This window comes from Odocoileus virginianus, chromosome 2 (assembly GCF_023699985.2).
Source record: "Odocoileus virginianus isolate 20LAN1187 ecotype Illinois chromosome 2, Ovbor_1.2, whole genome shotgun sequence".
Classification (NCBI taxonomy): domain Eukaryota; kingdom Metazoa; phylum Chordata; class Mammalia; order Artiodactyla; family Cervidae; genus Odocoileus; species Odocoileus virginianus.
Window position 1 is genome coordinate 36,257,242 of NC_069675.1, and position 17,495 is coordinate 36,274,736.

The 17,495-nt window shown below is 37.2% G+C and overlaps 1 protein-coding gene and 1 pseudogene across 4 annotated transcripts in view; both read right to left on the minus strand.

The window, feature by feature from the left end:
- The window catches only part of CCDC88A (coiled-coil domain containing 88A), a 112,326-nt gene extending 95,080 nt beyond the window's left edge, over positions 1–17,246 (minus strand). For all 4 annotated transcript variants that reach the window (XM_070478450.1, XM_070478449.1, XM_070478446.1 and 1 more), the window contains exons 1-2: positions 16,292–17,246; positions 16,095–16,195 (exon numbers count right to left, since the gene is read on the minus strand). In XM_070478450.1, coding sequence (XP_070334551.1) covers positions 16,095–16,195; positions 16,292–16,354 — 164 coding nt within the window. In that variant the 5' untranslated portion in view covers positions 16,355–17,246. The remainder of the gene's footprint in view (positions 1–16,094; positions 16,196–16,291) is intronic.
- On the minus strand, positions 1,001–1,925 carry LOC110147512 (S-phase kinase-associated protein 1 pseudogene; annotated as a pseudogene).
- Positions 17,247–17,495: the final 249 nt, after the last annotated feature.

The window sequence follows — 17,495 nt, forward strand, 5'->3', positions numbered from 1 at the left end:
CTTAGCATCTCCCCCTTCTCACAAACTCAATCATAATGCATTATGGCCAATAATAAAATATAGCATTAATGTAATCTTTTATATATCTATAAAAAAATTTTCACCTTTTAACTAATTTGATCTTCACAATGACTAAACAGTCATTCTTGGAGAGGTATATGACACACAATTACCTCACTGAGATTATGGACACAGCCCCAGCCATCTTCATGTGTTAAAACACTCATCATTTAAGATAAGAGAATTTAAGATTCAAAAGCTGAAGAAATATCTGACATTTTCTAATTAGCCCAAGACTGAGCTAGAAGTACAGCACAATCTTCCCTTAACAAACAGAATTACTGCTCTGATTTAAAAATTGCAAATGGACCCAAAGAGAATAAAACTACAATACACTTAACTCTGGTTTTATCTGAATTGGATAAAATGACTAAAGATACAGCCTTTACTTATTAGAAGGAGACAACATAAGCTCTTCAAATATTAGGTTAGCAGTTTTCTAACTTTTCGGTCTGAAGACTTCTTTTCCACTCCTAAAAATTACTGATAACTCTAAGGAGCTTTTATTTACGTGTTATATCTATCTATATTTTACTATATTAGACATTAAAATTAAGAAGTAAAAAATAATTTGTTAGTCTATCTAAAAATAACAAACTCACTGTATGCTATCATAAAGAGCATTTTTATGACAAGTAGTTATTCTTTAAAAAACAGTAAAAAAAATTTTAGTAGGAATGACATTCTTTCATAACTTTGTAAATTTCAAATCTCTTTAATATTTGGCTTAGTAGAAGACATCTGAATTCTTAAATCCACTTGTACATTCAATGTGTTGTGATATATTATTTTGCTCTAAGTATATGAAAAAAGTTGACCTTACACAAACATGCAATCAGAAAAAGGAAGAGTACTTTAATAGCCCTTTCAGATAATTACTGCTATTCTTCTTTGATACTATCAAAACTCAGTGAAATGCACTTTTTTTTTTTCAGAAGGATTTTTGCAAGTTGCTTTATTTACAATGCCAACTTTAAAAGTCACTGAACTAAAATTAAGTGGACAATAAACTAGGCAGAAATTGCTTTACAAAAAGGGAAAGTCCAAAATGCCACTTTCTATAGGGAACCCACAGTTCAATTTTATTCAGAGCAAAGAAGAGAAACTTTCAATCATACTAGAAGAAACCGGGCCGTTAAGTTTGGGAACTGTACTGAAACTACACATGCAATGAGGACAACATTCTGCTAATACAATTGACTTGCTGCTGCATTTGTTGACTGTTTTTCTAATATTAACAATTATAAACAAAGCAGTGCAACTAGTATTTGGAATAATCCTTACAGTGTTACAGCGTTAGACACGAAATTTCACTTCTCCTCACACCACTGGTTCTCTTTGCGTACCTGGGCTTCCTCTTCCTCAGTAAAATAATTTTTGATATTGAATGTCTTTCGAATCTCCTCAGGAGTTTTCCCCTTGATCATATTAGCAACAGTCTTGCAGGTAACATCAAGCAAACCTTTGATGTCTAAGTAGTTTGCTGCCAATATAAGCTCAAAGAGTGTCCCTTGGTCAACTTTCAGAAATTCTTGATCCCAAACAGGTATATCATCTGTTCGTTTTTCTTTGTTCTCATCATCCTCGGAAAGAAGAGGATCATCCTTGTGGTGGGTGCACCACTGAATGACCTTTTTCAATATTGCTGCATTAACATTGGCAAGGGGACTGGATCATCATCTCCTTCATCATCCATTCCTAAATCTTCCAACATAGTCTTGATGGTCACAGACTGTTTTGCAATTTCAACATCAACTTCAAATATCTCTCCATCAGAACTCTGCAGCTTAATTGAAGGCATGGTATTAGGTCTCAAAGAGATAGAAGGCCGGAGGCTGAAGTGAGCCACTTTTTTTTTTTAAAGGTTGAACACAATCTGGAATTCGAAGCCCTTATCAGTGAACTTGTCTTGCTGTTATAACACTAAAATCTACTGGTTTATCTGACACGTTGAATGGATCATTTACATATGCATGATTTCTTACCAAGCACTGGTCATTTTGAAAATACTGTTTCACTGAGTTACACAGATCTTCCAAACATTGCACATTTTATTATTCAGTATTTTAAAATTACATTATTATCACCTCCAATCTCACCAGAAAAGCCTTTAAATATTGAGAAGCTACCAAGTTCATGATTTCTGTAATTCAGTCTTATCACCGACAACACATAGTATCAGTTATCTTCCTGGATGTGATAGGCTCACTTTATTCATTTTTAGGAAAGTGTCTGCAAAGAACTCAAGCTTGAATAACTATAGTTTGCCCATTAGTCGTTCTCTCAAGTAAAAACAGTGTTCCACAAAATAGAGACTTGCTCCACCTTGCAACTCAAAAAATCATGAGTATTTTTTCTTGAGATAATCATCATACCCCATTATATAACAGAAGTGTTTTAGGCATACTTCCCATTTTGTCCTTCAGAGTGTAAAAAAGACACACACTCAAGAGTCAAGACTAAACAAGGTAAATTTTACTTTATGAAGACATCTTAAAGTAAAGCTGGATTTCTTTTTAACTGCAAGAACATAGTGTGAAGAATATAAGTCTATATATAAGCATATAGTGTGAAAAATACAAAGACTACCAGTACAATCTGGTGCTACTCCACTATTTATGCTAAGATGTGAGCAGTTTTACCCACTTTTGCTCTTCTACCATTATTGCTTTTGCAACACAGGCAAGAAAGGCAAATGACATCTTAATATTATGAAAATAATTCTGACTTGAGAGACAATCAGACAGACTGCCAGCTATCTGCTGGTCTCACTTTGAGACCACTGTGTTAGGCTAATCAACTCCTGTTCTTGACTGCGGAACGCTGAGGACTTAGTATTATGCTAATCAGTGTCTTCATAAAGTAACAGAATCTTCATGTACTCAGTGATCAACCACATGGCAAGTCACTGAAACAAAAACCGTTTATATAGTACCAAGGGGCATCACCAACCAGTGGTGGAACTTTCATCCACTGCCCTTAAGCCTTAAGAAAGGGTCACAGAAGTCTGTCTAAATCAGTATTCTAGGGTAGTATATGCTCCAGATCCAGTTACCCTAGAGACTCAAGAAATCTCAAACTGAGTTGACGTGTAGTTAGGTATTTTCCTCAATCAGTGACCAACTTATTAACTAGAATGGCTTTCACTCCCACACTATCAATTCACTGAAGATACTTAAGCTGAAGTCCATAAATCCTCCTACAGTAATTTAAATAGTTCATTTGATTAATTATCAATGACATGTATCATTGTCATTTTTGAGAATAAAGCCCTCTAAAATAAGGAAAAACTTTTAAAAGTATTTTCCAAAGTACAATCTATTCTACTTAATGAACTAAAATACACAGTCAGAGAAACTTGTCTCAAGTAAGAAGTTTTCAAATTTGATAAGAAAATGCTTTTTCATCATCTAATATTAAACAAAAATAGTTCCCATAACTCTAGGGATAACTCTAAGAATATGAATTCTATTAAGAGCAGAATTCTATTAAATGATACTGGTTTAATATGCCCTTTTCAGTATACCATAAAAGTGATCCAAAAGAATCACAAGCTAACTTCATTATAAGTCCACCAATTAAAGGCAAAACAATAGATGTCTATCAAAAAGGCACTGGTAAGGACAGACTGAAATGAAAGAAAAAATACAGTAAAAAGGAAAACAGAAGGGGAAAAAATAGCCACACATATAACAAGTGTAGTACTGAAGAAGATGTGATCAATTGAAAACCAAGTAAGAAGAAAAGCACAAATAAGGAGGCAAGAAAGTATTAGTAGGTGAGATGGTCTACAAATGGGAGGAGTGAACTGTTCCAGGGACCTCCAATTTCATAAACATGGATCACTAGTTTTTAATAGAGGAACATATGATGTAAGATTTCAGAATATTTTAAAAGTGCCTGGGAACAGCAAAGTTGATGGATAACGGGATGTTCAGAGGAAAAACATGCAATATTCAATAAATACTGAATTTAATTTCTCTATAAATTTAAGAATTTCATTTTTAAAATAGAATTAAGAACAAAAAACCTAAAAAAAAAAAAAAAGAACAAAAACCCTCCGGAGAACTATGCAAAGAAGACCAGAGTAAATAACTATGTAATAGCCTATGTCTTCAGAATAATGTGTAATATATGAATATTCTCAGATAACAGAAAAATTTGAAGACAGCATTACCTAAACTCTGAAACACTGTTTTAACCTCTATTAGCACAGACAAAACTTTAAATCCTTACAATTACCAGATGTATACCATAAAGATAGCTAAATTCTAAATAGTTAAACTGCAAGAGGAGAGTTTCTTGGTCATGAAAGGTGCACAGCACAACTGAAAAAAAACCCACAGAACTGTAACAACACATCCTAAAAATATTTTACAAAATAAATTCATAAACAAAATAAGCACTAAATGATAGTAATGAGAATTTAAACAAGAGCACAGACACATAGCAATTGAAATATTTCTCATACAAAATTAGGCCTCACTGTCAAAACACACAGCTATCTCACACATTTAAATGTAGTTGCAAGCTATGAAAAATAAAAAGAAAATATCTTTATTTCTTCAGCAAAATTTAGTATTCAAACTTCACATCATTTTTCTTATAAGCACATAATTTTAAATATAGTCTGTCTGCTCAACTTTAATCTTGGCATTATCTTTCATTCTTCCTTTACACACACTGTATGTATCTAGGATTCCATTAATTCTTTTGCAGTAATTCTTGAATTTGCTCCTTCTTCTCCAGTCATACACCTCACCCTGGTCAAGGACTTCAACACCAAAAGCATAAATGAAATTAGACTCCAACTAATAAAAATAAATGGAAAAAAAAAAATAACCCCCCCAAAACAAACAAACAAAAAAAGCATAAATGACATCATTACTACCCATCTATCTTCCTTACCTATTCCTCAAACACTATTATTAATAGAATGTTAAGTTCCATTAATTCACTGGTGTTAATTCTCAGTACTTGTAATACTATAAATAGTATATGCTCAATAAACTGAATAAACAAATGAATTCCTTCCTCAATCTGTGCTGCCAATTAATGCCAAAGTGATTTTCCTAATATATTACTTTTAATCCCCTAATGAGGAATTTTAAATGGTTCTCCAATGCCTGTATATGCAGTCTAACTCATAATTAGTGAACTTTCAGGTTTTCTATAATCTGGCCTACTATGGTTCCCCAAATTGGATTCTCTGCTAAGGCTAGTCCCCTCACCATCTCCCAATTAATAAATATACATAATATACTTTTCCCTCAAGCTGCTTCCCTACTTTAAGACACCCTCCTCTCATCTATGGCTATCAAGTCCAATCATTCTGAATTTGATGTGAATCAAATCTAGCTTTCTCCCTATTTAGGTTTCCCTGACTATCCATAACCCAAGATGCTAAACCAAACTTCTAACTTATAGAAACAGCAGGGTTCCCTACTCTTTTAGGTTTGTTCCTAATCCAAACCTGCTAATACACACACACACACACACACACACACACACACACACACACACACACACCCCGACACACACACTCTCTCACTGAAAAGAAACATAAAACTCATGAAAACTAAAGAAAAAAAGAAAAGCTACTATTCAGAGATTTGTTTTCAAATACATGCTTGGGATCATTCATCTAGGTCAGTTATATACATTCAATACTTAACACAAATACTTAACTTTAAAACAATAAAATGAGATACTGCAAGACTCTGAATCATCACATATAAAATACATTTACAGAGGTAGAAATACAGTTTATTTCCTTTGCAAAGATTTTAAACAAAGAGTTGGAGAAAATGAAATTAGCAATTATAAGTAAACAACACTCCATTTTCACTGAACATTCACATCAACTAGGATTTTACTGTGATTTACCCTTTCATAACCAGTCTCAGCAAAAATGGACTGGAATGGTGATAAATGTTCATTGGACTTCTGTGATCATTTTACAGTATATGCAAATACTGAATCATTACACTGCATACCTGAAACTAATATAATGTTAATCAATTATACTTAAAAAAATACACTTTCAGAAATAATGGAAAATAAAATTTTGCTTAATCTTACCAAAAAAAAAAGAAGGATTGGTGTATTGCCTCCACTGGTCTTTCTTCACTTCTTATCCACTACCACTTTGTTATAAATAATCCACGTCTTACTCAAGGACTAAAACCCAACACCTAAAACTTAAGCCATCATCCTTGGTCCTTTACCACGCTAGGGAAAGGCAACAGTCATGTTGTCAATGGTAATGTGAAGTTCAATTTTTTTTCTGGCTATCACTAGGAAAGTAAGTCACATTAAGAATACATCATTTTAAAAAAACTTCCCAAAAAACTATTTGTGGAATAGCTAAGTTTGATTTTTAATACAAGGATTATGCCAATAAAAAGTTCCAGTTACTGGCCTTCTTTCCCTACTATTAAAATTTTAATTATAACATCGTTAAAATGAGCTATTTATTATCCAGCTTTCCTTTTTAATTCAAAATACTTTTGCCTACCTCTAACGGTGATCAAGAGACCAACACTTCATAAAGAATAAGGAAATAAGTTCCTTCTCAACTTTATTTTTTTTTTCTTCTCAACTTTAGTTACCTTCACTCTATTTTATTTTTATTCACCCATTACCATGGTGTAAGTTTGGCTCTAAATGACCACTCAGAATTGCAACCTCCAAAATCTCAAATTCCAAGTCCCCTCTGACCTCAACATTACACACCACTCTGTCTCATTTCTTCACTCCTTCTAAACCAACTCATTACTGCAAACTCTAGTCTATCACCCTCCCCTGATGACACTTCCCTCCTCACTTTGATGTTCACATTCTATTCATTTCACTTCTCACCAGAAAATGTTCCCACTCCACATCTCTGAATCAATCCCTAATTTTGAATAAACTCCACAGATCTTGGTCAGTTTCTGAGTGCTAGGCATCACTGAACTCAACCATGCTGACTGGCTCTGCTAAAATGTGTGGTTTCCAAATATCAAATAAGCCATCAACCCTGCAAGACAATACTTGTATTCATTTTTAACTGACTCCCTTTGTGATTTCCTCCCAGTAGCCTTGTGAAATTTTCCACTTTCCTCTAACTTCCAGCCTTTTAATGTTGCTGCTTCCTAGGATATGTCATTGGCCCTTTTATTTTTTGACATTCATGTCCTTAATTTCTATTACAAACTTAAAAGCTAATTCCCGTATTTCTATCTCTATTCTAAGCCTTTCTCCTGAGCACAAACCTATGTATATCCATCTGCCTATAAGATATTTCTCACAGTTCACCAGACATTCCAAAATAAAATTATTTTCCACACTTCCCCTCCCCTTAACTTTTCATAATGCCTTACTTACAAAAGGCACTACCACTATCATCCATTCTGTTTTTAAAAAAATATCTATCTATATAGCTGCATCGGGTCTTATTATGGCATGTAGACTTAGTTGCATATGAGATCTTGGATCTCTGGGTCAAACCCACATTCCCTGCACTGCAAGACGAATTCTTAACACAGGACCACCAGGGAAGTCCCTCTACCATCCATTCTCCACCCAAGTAAAAAACTTGATAATCATCTTAAAACACATCCCTTTCTCATTCTCCAGACCAAATTGGTAGCCCAGTCCCATCACATCAGCATTCTCTCTCTTCCATATCATTTCTACATCAACATGGTTCCTATCTCTGTTCTGGCCTCAGACTCAGTCCTTCTAAAATGCAAATGCTATCTGCTTAATTACTCCAATGTTCTTTAGTTTATATTAATGCTTTTCAAGATGGAGTAAAGTAGTGAGTGACACATTTTAAAGAAGCAAATTATCAAGAATCTCTGAGGATCTGTCCACAGACATCCTAAGAGTCCAAGGCGCCTGTCTGAAAAAAGTCGCTTAAGAAACTAATTTTAAATCTATGATTAAAAAAAAAAAAAACTTTCAATAGGGAATTACTACTGCAAAAGAAATGTTTTATTATTACCACTTGAAAAATAATTTAAATTACTGACATGAAAACAAAAAAGTTAGAATTTCTAAAGATTCCCAAGAATACCTGTGGACCCAGTTAAAGAAACACTAGTTACGATGGCTAATTATACATGTTAACTTGGCTGGAACACATAGTGCCCAGATATTTGGCCAAATATTCTGCATGTTTTGTGAGGGTGTTTTCTGGACAAGATTAACATGTTAAGTCAACCAATTTTAAGTAGAGCAGATTATCCTCCATAATGTGGATGGGCATTGTCCAACCATTTGAAGACCTTAATGGAACAAACAGAACTTCCTGCTAGAAAACTGCCTTTGAACTCAGTGCATTTCTTCCCTGAGTTCACGCAGGCCCATTCCATTAGATTTCAGACTAAGCCTCCACAATTTCCTGAGCCAATTCTTTTAAAATAAATCTATTCATACATCTCTTTCTCTCTCTCCACACCCATGTACACACATACACACACAGACACACTCACACAGATACAGTCTTGTCAGTTCCGTTTCTCTGGAGAGGACCTGAACAAATATTCATCTCTCCAGGAAAAAACTCGATCTTCTCAATGTGGTTCCTTAAGGTTTCTTAAAGCTTGCCACTCTCCACCTCTTCAAATTCATTTCCCATGTGCAAGAAGCATACAATCTCTGCTCTGGCCACATAAAATATCCTACAGTTCCCCAATTCCACCATGTTTCGTCACATTTTCATGTTTCTTTTCATGTTATTTTCTTTACTTAAAACGTCCTCCCTCCTACTGCCACTATTTGTGACTTCTATTCACTTGACTGCTCCTACTCAGTGTAAATGATTACATTTCTGTGCCAACACACTACCAAGAACGTAATTCCACTACATAGCACGTATGCCACACTGCAATTTGTTTACATGTCGCCTCCGTTACTAGTGGGCAAAAGACTTATCTTACTCAGCATCACATCCCGAACACCTATCAGACAGTTTGTAATACAGACTTTGCTATTAAATGAATGAACTGATCTCGGAATGAACCATCCCTTTTATCTTGCTAAGTACTATTTTATAGATCCTGGTGAAAGAGGTCTCTGTCCAGAGTGGCACTCTGGCCCTCCTCAGGACACGCCCCTCACCATTGGGCAAGAAGTCCATGAAAACAAGAGGACAAACCCCTACACTACCACTTCTTGATGACACTCTACTTATCTGGAACTGTGGAATTTATTATTAAAATACCTCGAACCCAATTTCAGCACCTGCACAGGCCTCTTTTCCAATCTGCTCTGAGGATGTGTTCAATGCTACAGATGTGTACATCCTTGGGCCAAGGAGTAGCTGTTTGGAAGAGGGAGTACGAGAGCCTGGACCTCAGGTACAAGCAAGATGTCCACAGGCATGCACAGAAGACCTCTTTGTGGTGCCAGAGTCAGGGATAGTGACAGGAGGTTGGGATTCACCTCTTCAGATACAAAAGTGTGAGTTTATGAATTCTAAATTCCACAAGTTATTAATTTGAATTTTTACTGTTGGGCTGTGGACAAAAAAATCTCAGTATGTTGAACATCAACAAGAAAGTCACTAGAATGCAAACTGAAGGCTCTATGTGTTCTAATACCATACAAAACCACCAACTATGACTTGTTCTTACCACCTCACCGCAGCAAGACATAACATAGGTGGGGAAAAGCTCCAATAAAGGTAATTGAAATAAGTAAAGGGACAGAGGGAAAACAAAAGCAAGGAGAAACGGAAGCCAAACTAAAGGGCTTTCCTGGTGACTCAGTGGTAAAGAATTGGGGAAGCACGACTACTGAGCCTGTGCTCAAGAGCCCAGGAACCGCGACTACTGAAGCTGGCATACCCTAGAGTCTGTGCTCTGCCAGAAGAGAAACACTGCAGTAAGAAGCCCATGCACCACAACTAAAGACTAGCCCCCACTCTCCACAACTCAAGAAAAACCAGTGCAGCGATGAAGACCTAGCATGGCCAAAAACAATTTTTTTTTTTTTTAATTTAGGGGAAAAAGGGAGACAAACTAAAAAGTAAAACAAAATTGTACAACACTAAAACTAGAGAGCGTCCTCAAAATTTTGAAAATTAATAAAATTACAAAATGTGCATTCATTCCCTTGACATTCACTGAAAACTTAGATGTACCAATCTATGCTACATGCTGGTGATACATGCCAGGCATGATGCTAAGTGCTGGTGATTTGTAACACTAAATCTCTAGCCTCCAAATGCTAACTCTCTAGTAGTAACAACAATTTAACAATTTAGTTAAGGTAGCTGAGGAATCATACAGGAGAGGGCAATTAGCTCTGCCAAGGGGCTTCTCAGCGTGTTAAAAGGACGACTAGGAATTTGCTGGCACAAAAAAGGGGGCGGGGGAGGAAGTCTAGAAGACAGGTATTATTATAATAAAAATAAAAGATTTCAGTAGCTAACATTTACTGACCACTCGCTATATGCTAAGCATTGTGCACAAACCATCCTATTTGATTCTCATAATAACACTATGATTCTCTTTTTATGCTGTTTATAAATGAGAAAACTGAGAAGTTGAGGGACATGACACCAATAGAGATCATACAAAACCGAGCTGTGAAAGATCATGACTTGTTTGAGGAAACATGAACAGGCAGGCATGGTGACAGGAAACCAAGTCCATCTGATGCAAAGCCCAAATTCACTCCACTTTACCACAGAGCCTCTCTGTTACTCATTCATTCAAGATAAGTGTATCAAGAACCTACTGTGTATCAAAGCACTGTGTTAGGAACAAAGATATAAAAGATATAGTCTTTGGTACCAAGACACACATAGGTTAGTCAGTAGAGTCTAGCATCTCAAAAACTGCTATCACCAAGGTATATATAGGGTCCTACGGAAGCACAAGGAGTGCTAAGCCTCAGATGGGCCAAGGAATGGCTGCAAAGTTAAAGAAAGCATTAGTAAGGAGGTGGAGCGTGTTCTAAGGAAGGGAAATGTGTATCGAAAGGCACAGAGACTTATGAGTACACAGCTTGTCTTTGGGAACTCTAAGTCTGCTCAGTCTCAGGGTATGCACTGAGGACCAGTACTATGCAAAGATGAAAACAGAGAATCGGGCAGCAGCCAGATCTCAAAGCAGTCTAGACATTCAAGTATTATGTTTACTCTGAAGGCAGGAGGAGGCTGCTGAACCATCTTAAAAGAGAGGAGTAACATGATAAAATCTGCCTGTTGAAAAATTTCCCATGATTACAGATGAGGAGACAACTTGAAGGGGGGCAAGCCAAAGGTAAGAAAACCAGTCAGGGGCTATTTCATTAACCCGAGTCAGGGACACATCTGAGAAACATTGGGGGGGTAAACCAAAAACCAGGTAGTAAGACAACAACTCTGACTGTATCATGAGTGTGTTCTTAAAGAAGTCAAAACAAAAACAAAGCTGAACAAAAGCCGTATGAGGGACCATACCAAAATTCAGTGTCAATGTCATACTTGGTAAGAAAACATTTTATTAGACATTTGACAGTTACTTAGTCATGAAGTTAGCACAGTGTAGTTTTGAATCTTAAGCACTAGTAGAATGAAGGAAGATTTCTCAGTCAACTTCCTCTATTAAATGCCTTCTTTAGGTATACTTCATGAAGCTGCTTCTCGGGAAATACTTAAGCAGAAGTTGGATGACCATGTGTCATGTAAGAATGATTTTCATGGTAGATGATTTCTAAAATCCCTTAAAATTCAAGATTTCTAAAAGAAGAAATGCCATAAACAAGTATATCATAATTACTACATAATTCAAGAACAGATTTCTGTAGGGGTCTATCTAATGGGGTTGAATCACAGAATTTCCAAATATGGTTTTGATACTATTAACAACTTTTCAGTACTTAAAACCCTAACATAACCATATTTTCAACTGCTTAGGTAGTATGACTAAAATTATGAAATCAACTACAACGTCACAAATACCTTAAAAATTCACAGCAAGTAATATCCTAAATTGGTTGCAAAACTGCATGCCATCTCAAACAGGAAAATGATTATTTCCACTTCACTGTCACCAAGCCCTGTGTCTGATAACTAGCACTGAAGAAAAAAAGATTTCATCTGGTTGAAGTAGGAAAATGCCCTGCAGCATGCAGAAGAGCTGGCCATCATTACAGATCTCTAAATAGCTTCCTCTTCCCATTAGTTAGAGGACTGATGCCTTGTCACAGGCTCTTACAGAGATTCTTTGATTCAACGAGCTACTCAATGAAATTCAGGATTCATCTCTGAATACAGTGAATCCCAAATCAGAGAACAGACTCCAAAATTATAAGGCAGAGTCATAAACTAGAATGCAGAGGTCCACTCTTTACTTTCAAATTCTGGGTCAAAAATGGCAAATCCAGAAGTCACTAAATTAATTAATATTCTTACTCTTTAGATGAAAAAGAAATTCTACCATAAGGATCCTGTAACAAAATTCTGTCACATCTGAAAGCGGGAATACAAGACAGGTTTTAAGTATATAAACAGATTTTCACATCTGGCCGAGATGAAATTAAAGGAACCAAATTTACCCTCCTGCCTGAAACAACTGAGGGGGATCGGGAAGGACACAAAACATACGAAGCATTTTTCGAAACAATGGACATCAGGCAACAAAGAACAGTAGATCCTTCATAGATGGGAAACATACAAAATAAGCCCTCCTCTGTACCAGTTTATTGCCCTGAAAGAGTTTCTAGGCCACAGAACAGGAATGGGGAACGGAGGCGGAGCACAGTGGTCTCCCTGAATCCAGGAGACAGAACTTAGTCTGGGGACGGCAAGGTGACCTTCATATACACAGCAGAGCACTTAAGAGAGAGCCGCTCAGAAAGATCCAGAGACCTGCAGAGGGTATCCCGAGAGTCTTTAGCTGAGTACTTAGCACTACATATGTGTGAAGAAAACCATCCACGGACAGTGGAAGAACCACCAAAAAGGATTAGAGGGACACCACCCAGAGCACACAGAAGTCCAGAACAGTTCCCGTTCCCACCGCCAGAGTACTCAAAAGGGTTTTGCCTCAACAGTGCAACAAAGCAAAGTGGTACTGCCTAACACAACTTAAAAGCAAGATCTGAAAAGACCACTGTTTCCAAGTAACTTCACTGCATTCCAAAACAAAGCTCAAAAATATTTTTAATGAGATGCAAAAAAATCCCGCACCCAACAACAAAGTAAAATTTCAAATGTCTGGCATCTAATAAAAAATTACCAGGTATGCAAAAAGCAAGGAAGCACAATCCAGAGTGAGAAGAAAAATCAATCAAAACCAACCAAGAAACGGCACAGACAGTTATTAGAAGACATGAACATTAAGCCAGTTATTACTGTATTCTCTATGTTCAAGAAGCTACAGAAAAGACAAAACATGAAATCTATAGACATGGAAGATATAAAAAAGACTGAATTTTTAGAGATGGAAATACAGTATCTAAAATGAAAAACACACTGGATGGGAATAACAGCAGATTAAAACATCACAGAAAAAAAGGATTAATGAATTTAGCAAGATTATCCAAAGTGAAACAGAGAAAAAGACTGAGAAGAAAACTAAATAGTGTATCAACAAACATCAAGTAGCCTGATATACATGTAACTGGACTTCCAAGAGGAGGAAAGGGAGCAAAGAAAAGACATATATACATATATACTTAAGAAATAATGGCCAGATTTTTTCCAAATTTGATAAAAACTATAAAACCACAGATCCAGGAAGCTCAATGAACTCCAAGCACAAGAAATGTGACAAAAGAAAAAAAATCCATATGCTGCATTTACAAAGGGTTCTCACCCACAAATTCTATAACCAAACTTAATCTAGAAATTATTTTTAGGTTAACTTACTAGGTACAATTTCAACTGACAATTTAATATAATAAATCAAAAGTTAATTTGAGCAAAGTGCTCAGTAGAAATCTTAATGATTTCAAAATTAGCAAAATATAGCTTTTGAAACAATGTGTATTTTGTTGCCCTATTAGGTAAATAATTAGGTAATAAATTACAATAAATTTGTGTTGATCTCATAAGACACTTTTTAAAAAACTAAAACATATGTCTTTCTTTTTTCCTTAATTTTATTTTCCTTTAATTTACACAGGTCATTCAGAACAGAATTAGGACACTGAAAAAACTTTTAAAGAAACTAAAAGGTGGAATTAAAAACAGAAGCAGATTTGAGGTTTGGAATGGAGCTAGTCTTCCCAAAAAAACAACCTGGCAACCACTATTTTGGAACACCATTACTTTCAAAATATACACACACATATATATTTTAAGTATAAAACTGTACCCAAAGTGGAAACAAGCTAAAGTGTCTGTTTTTAGCACCTCAGCTAACTATTCTGGCTTCAAAAAAAATGTACTAAATATTTTTTGGAAAAAGAATCATTCAAATAAAAACCATTAAAGGGGAAAACTAATGTATTTTCCTATATTTATGAGCCCACCTTTTTTTTAGGGCCCAACATACAAACTCAAAATCTTCTGTCTAAAAACAAATAATAAAAGAGACATAGGGGAACAAGTTCTAAGTATCTACTGTAATGGCTACCCTTCCTGTCATTTGTGTTCCCTAAAATAGAAGTTGGTTTAATTATTCTACCATTTTGCTTGGGAAATAGAGGGAAATTTCCAAGATTAAAGATACTTCCTTGGGAAAGCTGCCCCAAATATATTTATTATCCCCGGAAATAATTAAGGTACACATTCCCTTTTCCTTTCTTAAGAGAAAAAAAATACATTTCAGATAACATATTTCTTTGGGTGCCTATACAAAAAAAAAAAACAACACTTTTGGAAACACGTAGTAGTATAATACTTTGCTGTAGGATCAACACATATATGAAAAAGAGCACAAAAGTCTCTTTGAGCATACAGACTACAAGACTCTGAGGACACAGACTGAAGTTACAAGTGGAACAGTTATTTATGGATTTTACTATACCTTCTTTTAAGTAGAAAAATCTAAAGAAAAAACTAATACCCAAAATATACAGAATTGATCATTTTTATGTTAGGGTATTAGTCTATTAACAGTAGACTTATTCCCTGGTAACATTTACTAATAATGCACTAAATTCCCACATATGTAACACAAAGAATATCTTAAAATGGAAAGTTTCAAACGACTCTTGTAATCGGGTAGTATTCAAGAGAAATAAGGCTAATACACAATTTTGAGCACAGCTGTAACACTCAGTACACTGATGTGCTAAGAATGCACCTAATGCTACAATACCTATGATAAAAACAGTTTTTATTTCATTGATCCAGCTACCAATGTGGTTTCAATATTCAACTGCCACCTCAAAAAAACTTTTCTACTTAAAGCCAACATTATAAACATAAAAGACAAAGATCTGCCTACTAAATCATTATCTAATTGTCATCAAGATTTCAATCACTTGCATTTCAAAATAAGCTCTAAGAACACCTTAAAATGATTCCCCAAATATTAATCAAATAATTCACACAATCATCTAATCAGACTTTAGTTATTATATGCATTTAAATTACTTCCTACAGCAACAGTCTTCACCAATCAGAACTGCTGTTTGAAATTCTTTTCTCTGAAATCTGTTATTACTTCACCAGTTTGAAAATTTGAGCCATTTATTTTTAGACACAAAGGTTAATAAGAAACATTCTGTACCAAATGCACATAACTTTACAGTAAACACTCCCCCCCTAACCTCCCACCTCAGGAAACTATTGTAATTCACCTCCTCATTTTACCAAATTATCAAAAAGGACACAATGTGGTTTGGATTTCAGCACTGAAGACAGTAAGTGACAATACATGATTTGCAGAATGAAAAATTAAAGTTTCACAATTTTAACAGGTAAAATTACTGGCTTATGATAAATGGGGTTGGCATGTAAGATTATCACCTTTCAAGGTGCAGTTCTTAAACCACCTGAATTTTTCTGACCAAAGATCTTAAAACATAGTCTCTAAGTTCACAGTATGCAATTTGGGGAAAAAAAAAAAAAAAAGCTGCCTAGAAAGAAAAAACAGAGCACTTACATTTGAAGCATGACTTGGTTCAAGAATACCCCATCCACCAAAGCCACATATTCATCCAGGTTGGTCCCATTTCCTGCAGCCAGAGGTCCAAACGTTTTAACCTAGAACAGAATGATCATTACGACACGAACGCCCACCTCCATCTCTGCAGCCACAAATAATGCAGCAAAATATGCAACAAATAACACCCCACTTACCCAAGTGACCAAGGGGCTGGTCATGAACTGCTCCAGAAGGGGAGTAAAAACCTCGTTCTCCATTTTACAGAGAATGTACTTGAAAAAAAAAAAAAAAAAAAGGAACTACCACAAAAAAAAAAAAAAAAAAAAAACGCCTAGAGAATTGGTCACTAAACGTTGAAGAAGTAAGTAGAAATCAATGAAAGTCCATTTTGGCACGGGAAGAAAATCCCATCGTGGAGGGGAGAAAAACTCTCCCTCCTCAAAAAACACCCTAGAGGGAAACGAATCGAAATCCCGAAAAGTGGCTTCGACAGCAGCCACGAGCGGCAGCCTGCGCTGGAAATGTCTGTACCGGGCGAGGAGGGGCAGAGAAAAGGCATCTGGAGGAGGAGGAAGGGAGAAGGGGCTGGAGCAGCAAGACAAAAAGCCCGTCAAGGTTGCCCAGCTCCTGGAGGAGCCAGACCAGCGAGGCTGCCCCCAACGAATTAATCCCACCGTGGGCTAAATGAAATCCCACGTTAGAAACCACGTTAAGGGCTCCGAGCGGCCACCAGGCTAGACCTCAGTGTTCCGCTCAACACGTTCCACCCACCAGTGGGCATGGAGCAGCTTTGACCCGCGGAGCTTTCCCTGCCTGCAGCCCCTCACCAACGACAGGCAGCGCTCGCTCCTTCCCCCCGAGCACACACCATCTCTCAGCCGCCTTCGAGCCTCGCCGCCTGCCCCCTTCCCCTCCCGGGGTGTGGGGGCTTGAATGAGTGTCTCTAACCCCCCAGCTTCCCTAGCCCCGCCAGCCTTTTCAGTGCGCCTCTGGGAAGCCCTGGCACAAAATCACCGCCGCGCTCCAGCCTCTTCCTCCGCCCTCTCTAGAGGAGCCGGAGTAACGGCCTCAGAACCGCAGTGCCGCATCACACCCCGCTCCTCGCCGCTCAACTAGAGCCTCCAGCCAGCCGTCAAAGGGAGCGTGCAGCTCCCTCCGCGGCCATATCCTTCCGCCGACTCCCCGCCCCTCCCGCGCCGCAAGCCTCTGGATTGTGGGAGAAGAAAACCGCTGCATGAGCGCGCTCCCGAGAACGCGCGACCCCGGGCCGGCCCCGCCGCCGCCCAGATCCTAGCGGCGGGCGCGGCGTGGACGCGCGCTCGCTGCAGCTGCTGCGGTGGCCGGTTCCTCGCTCGCGCCCAGGATGGTTGCCAGGGCCTGGGGGGCGGGGATGGGGAA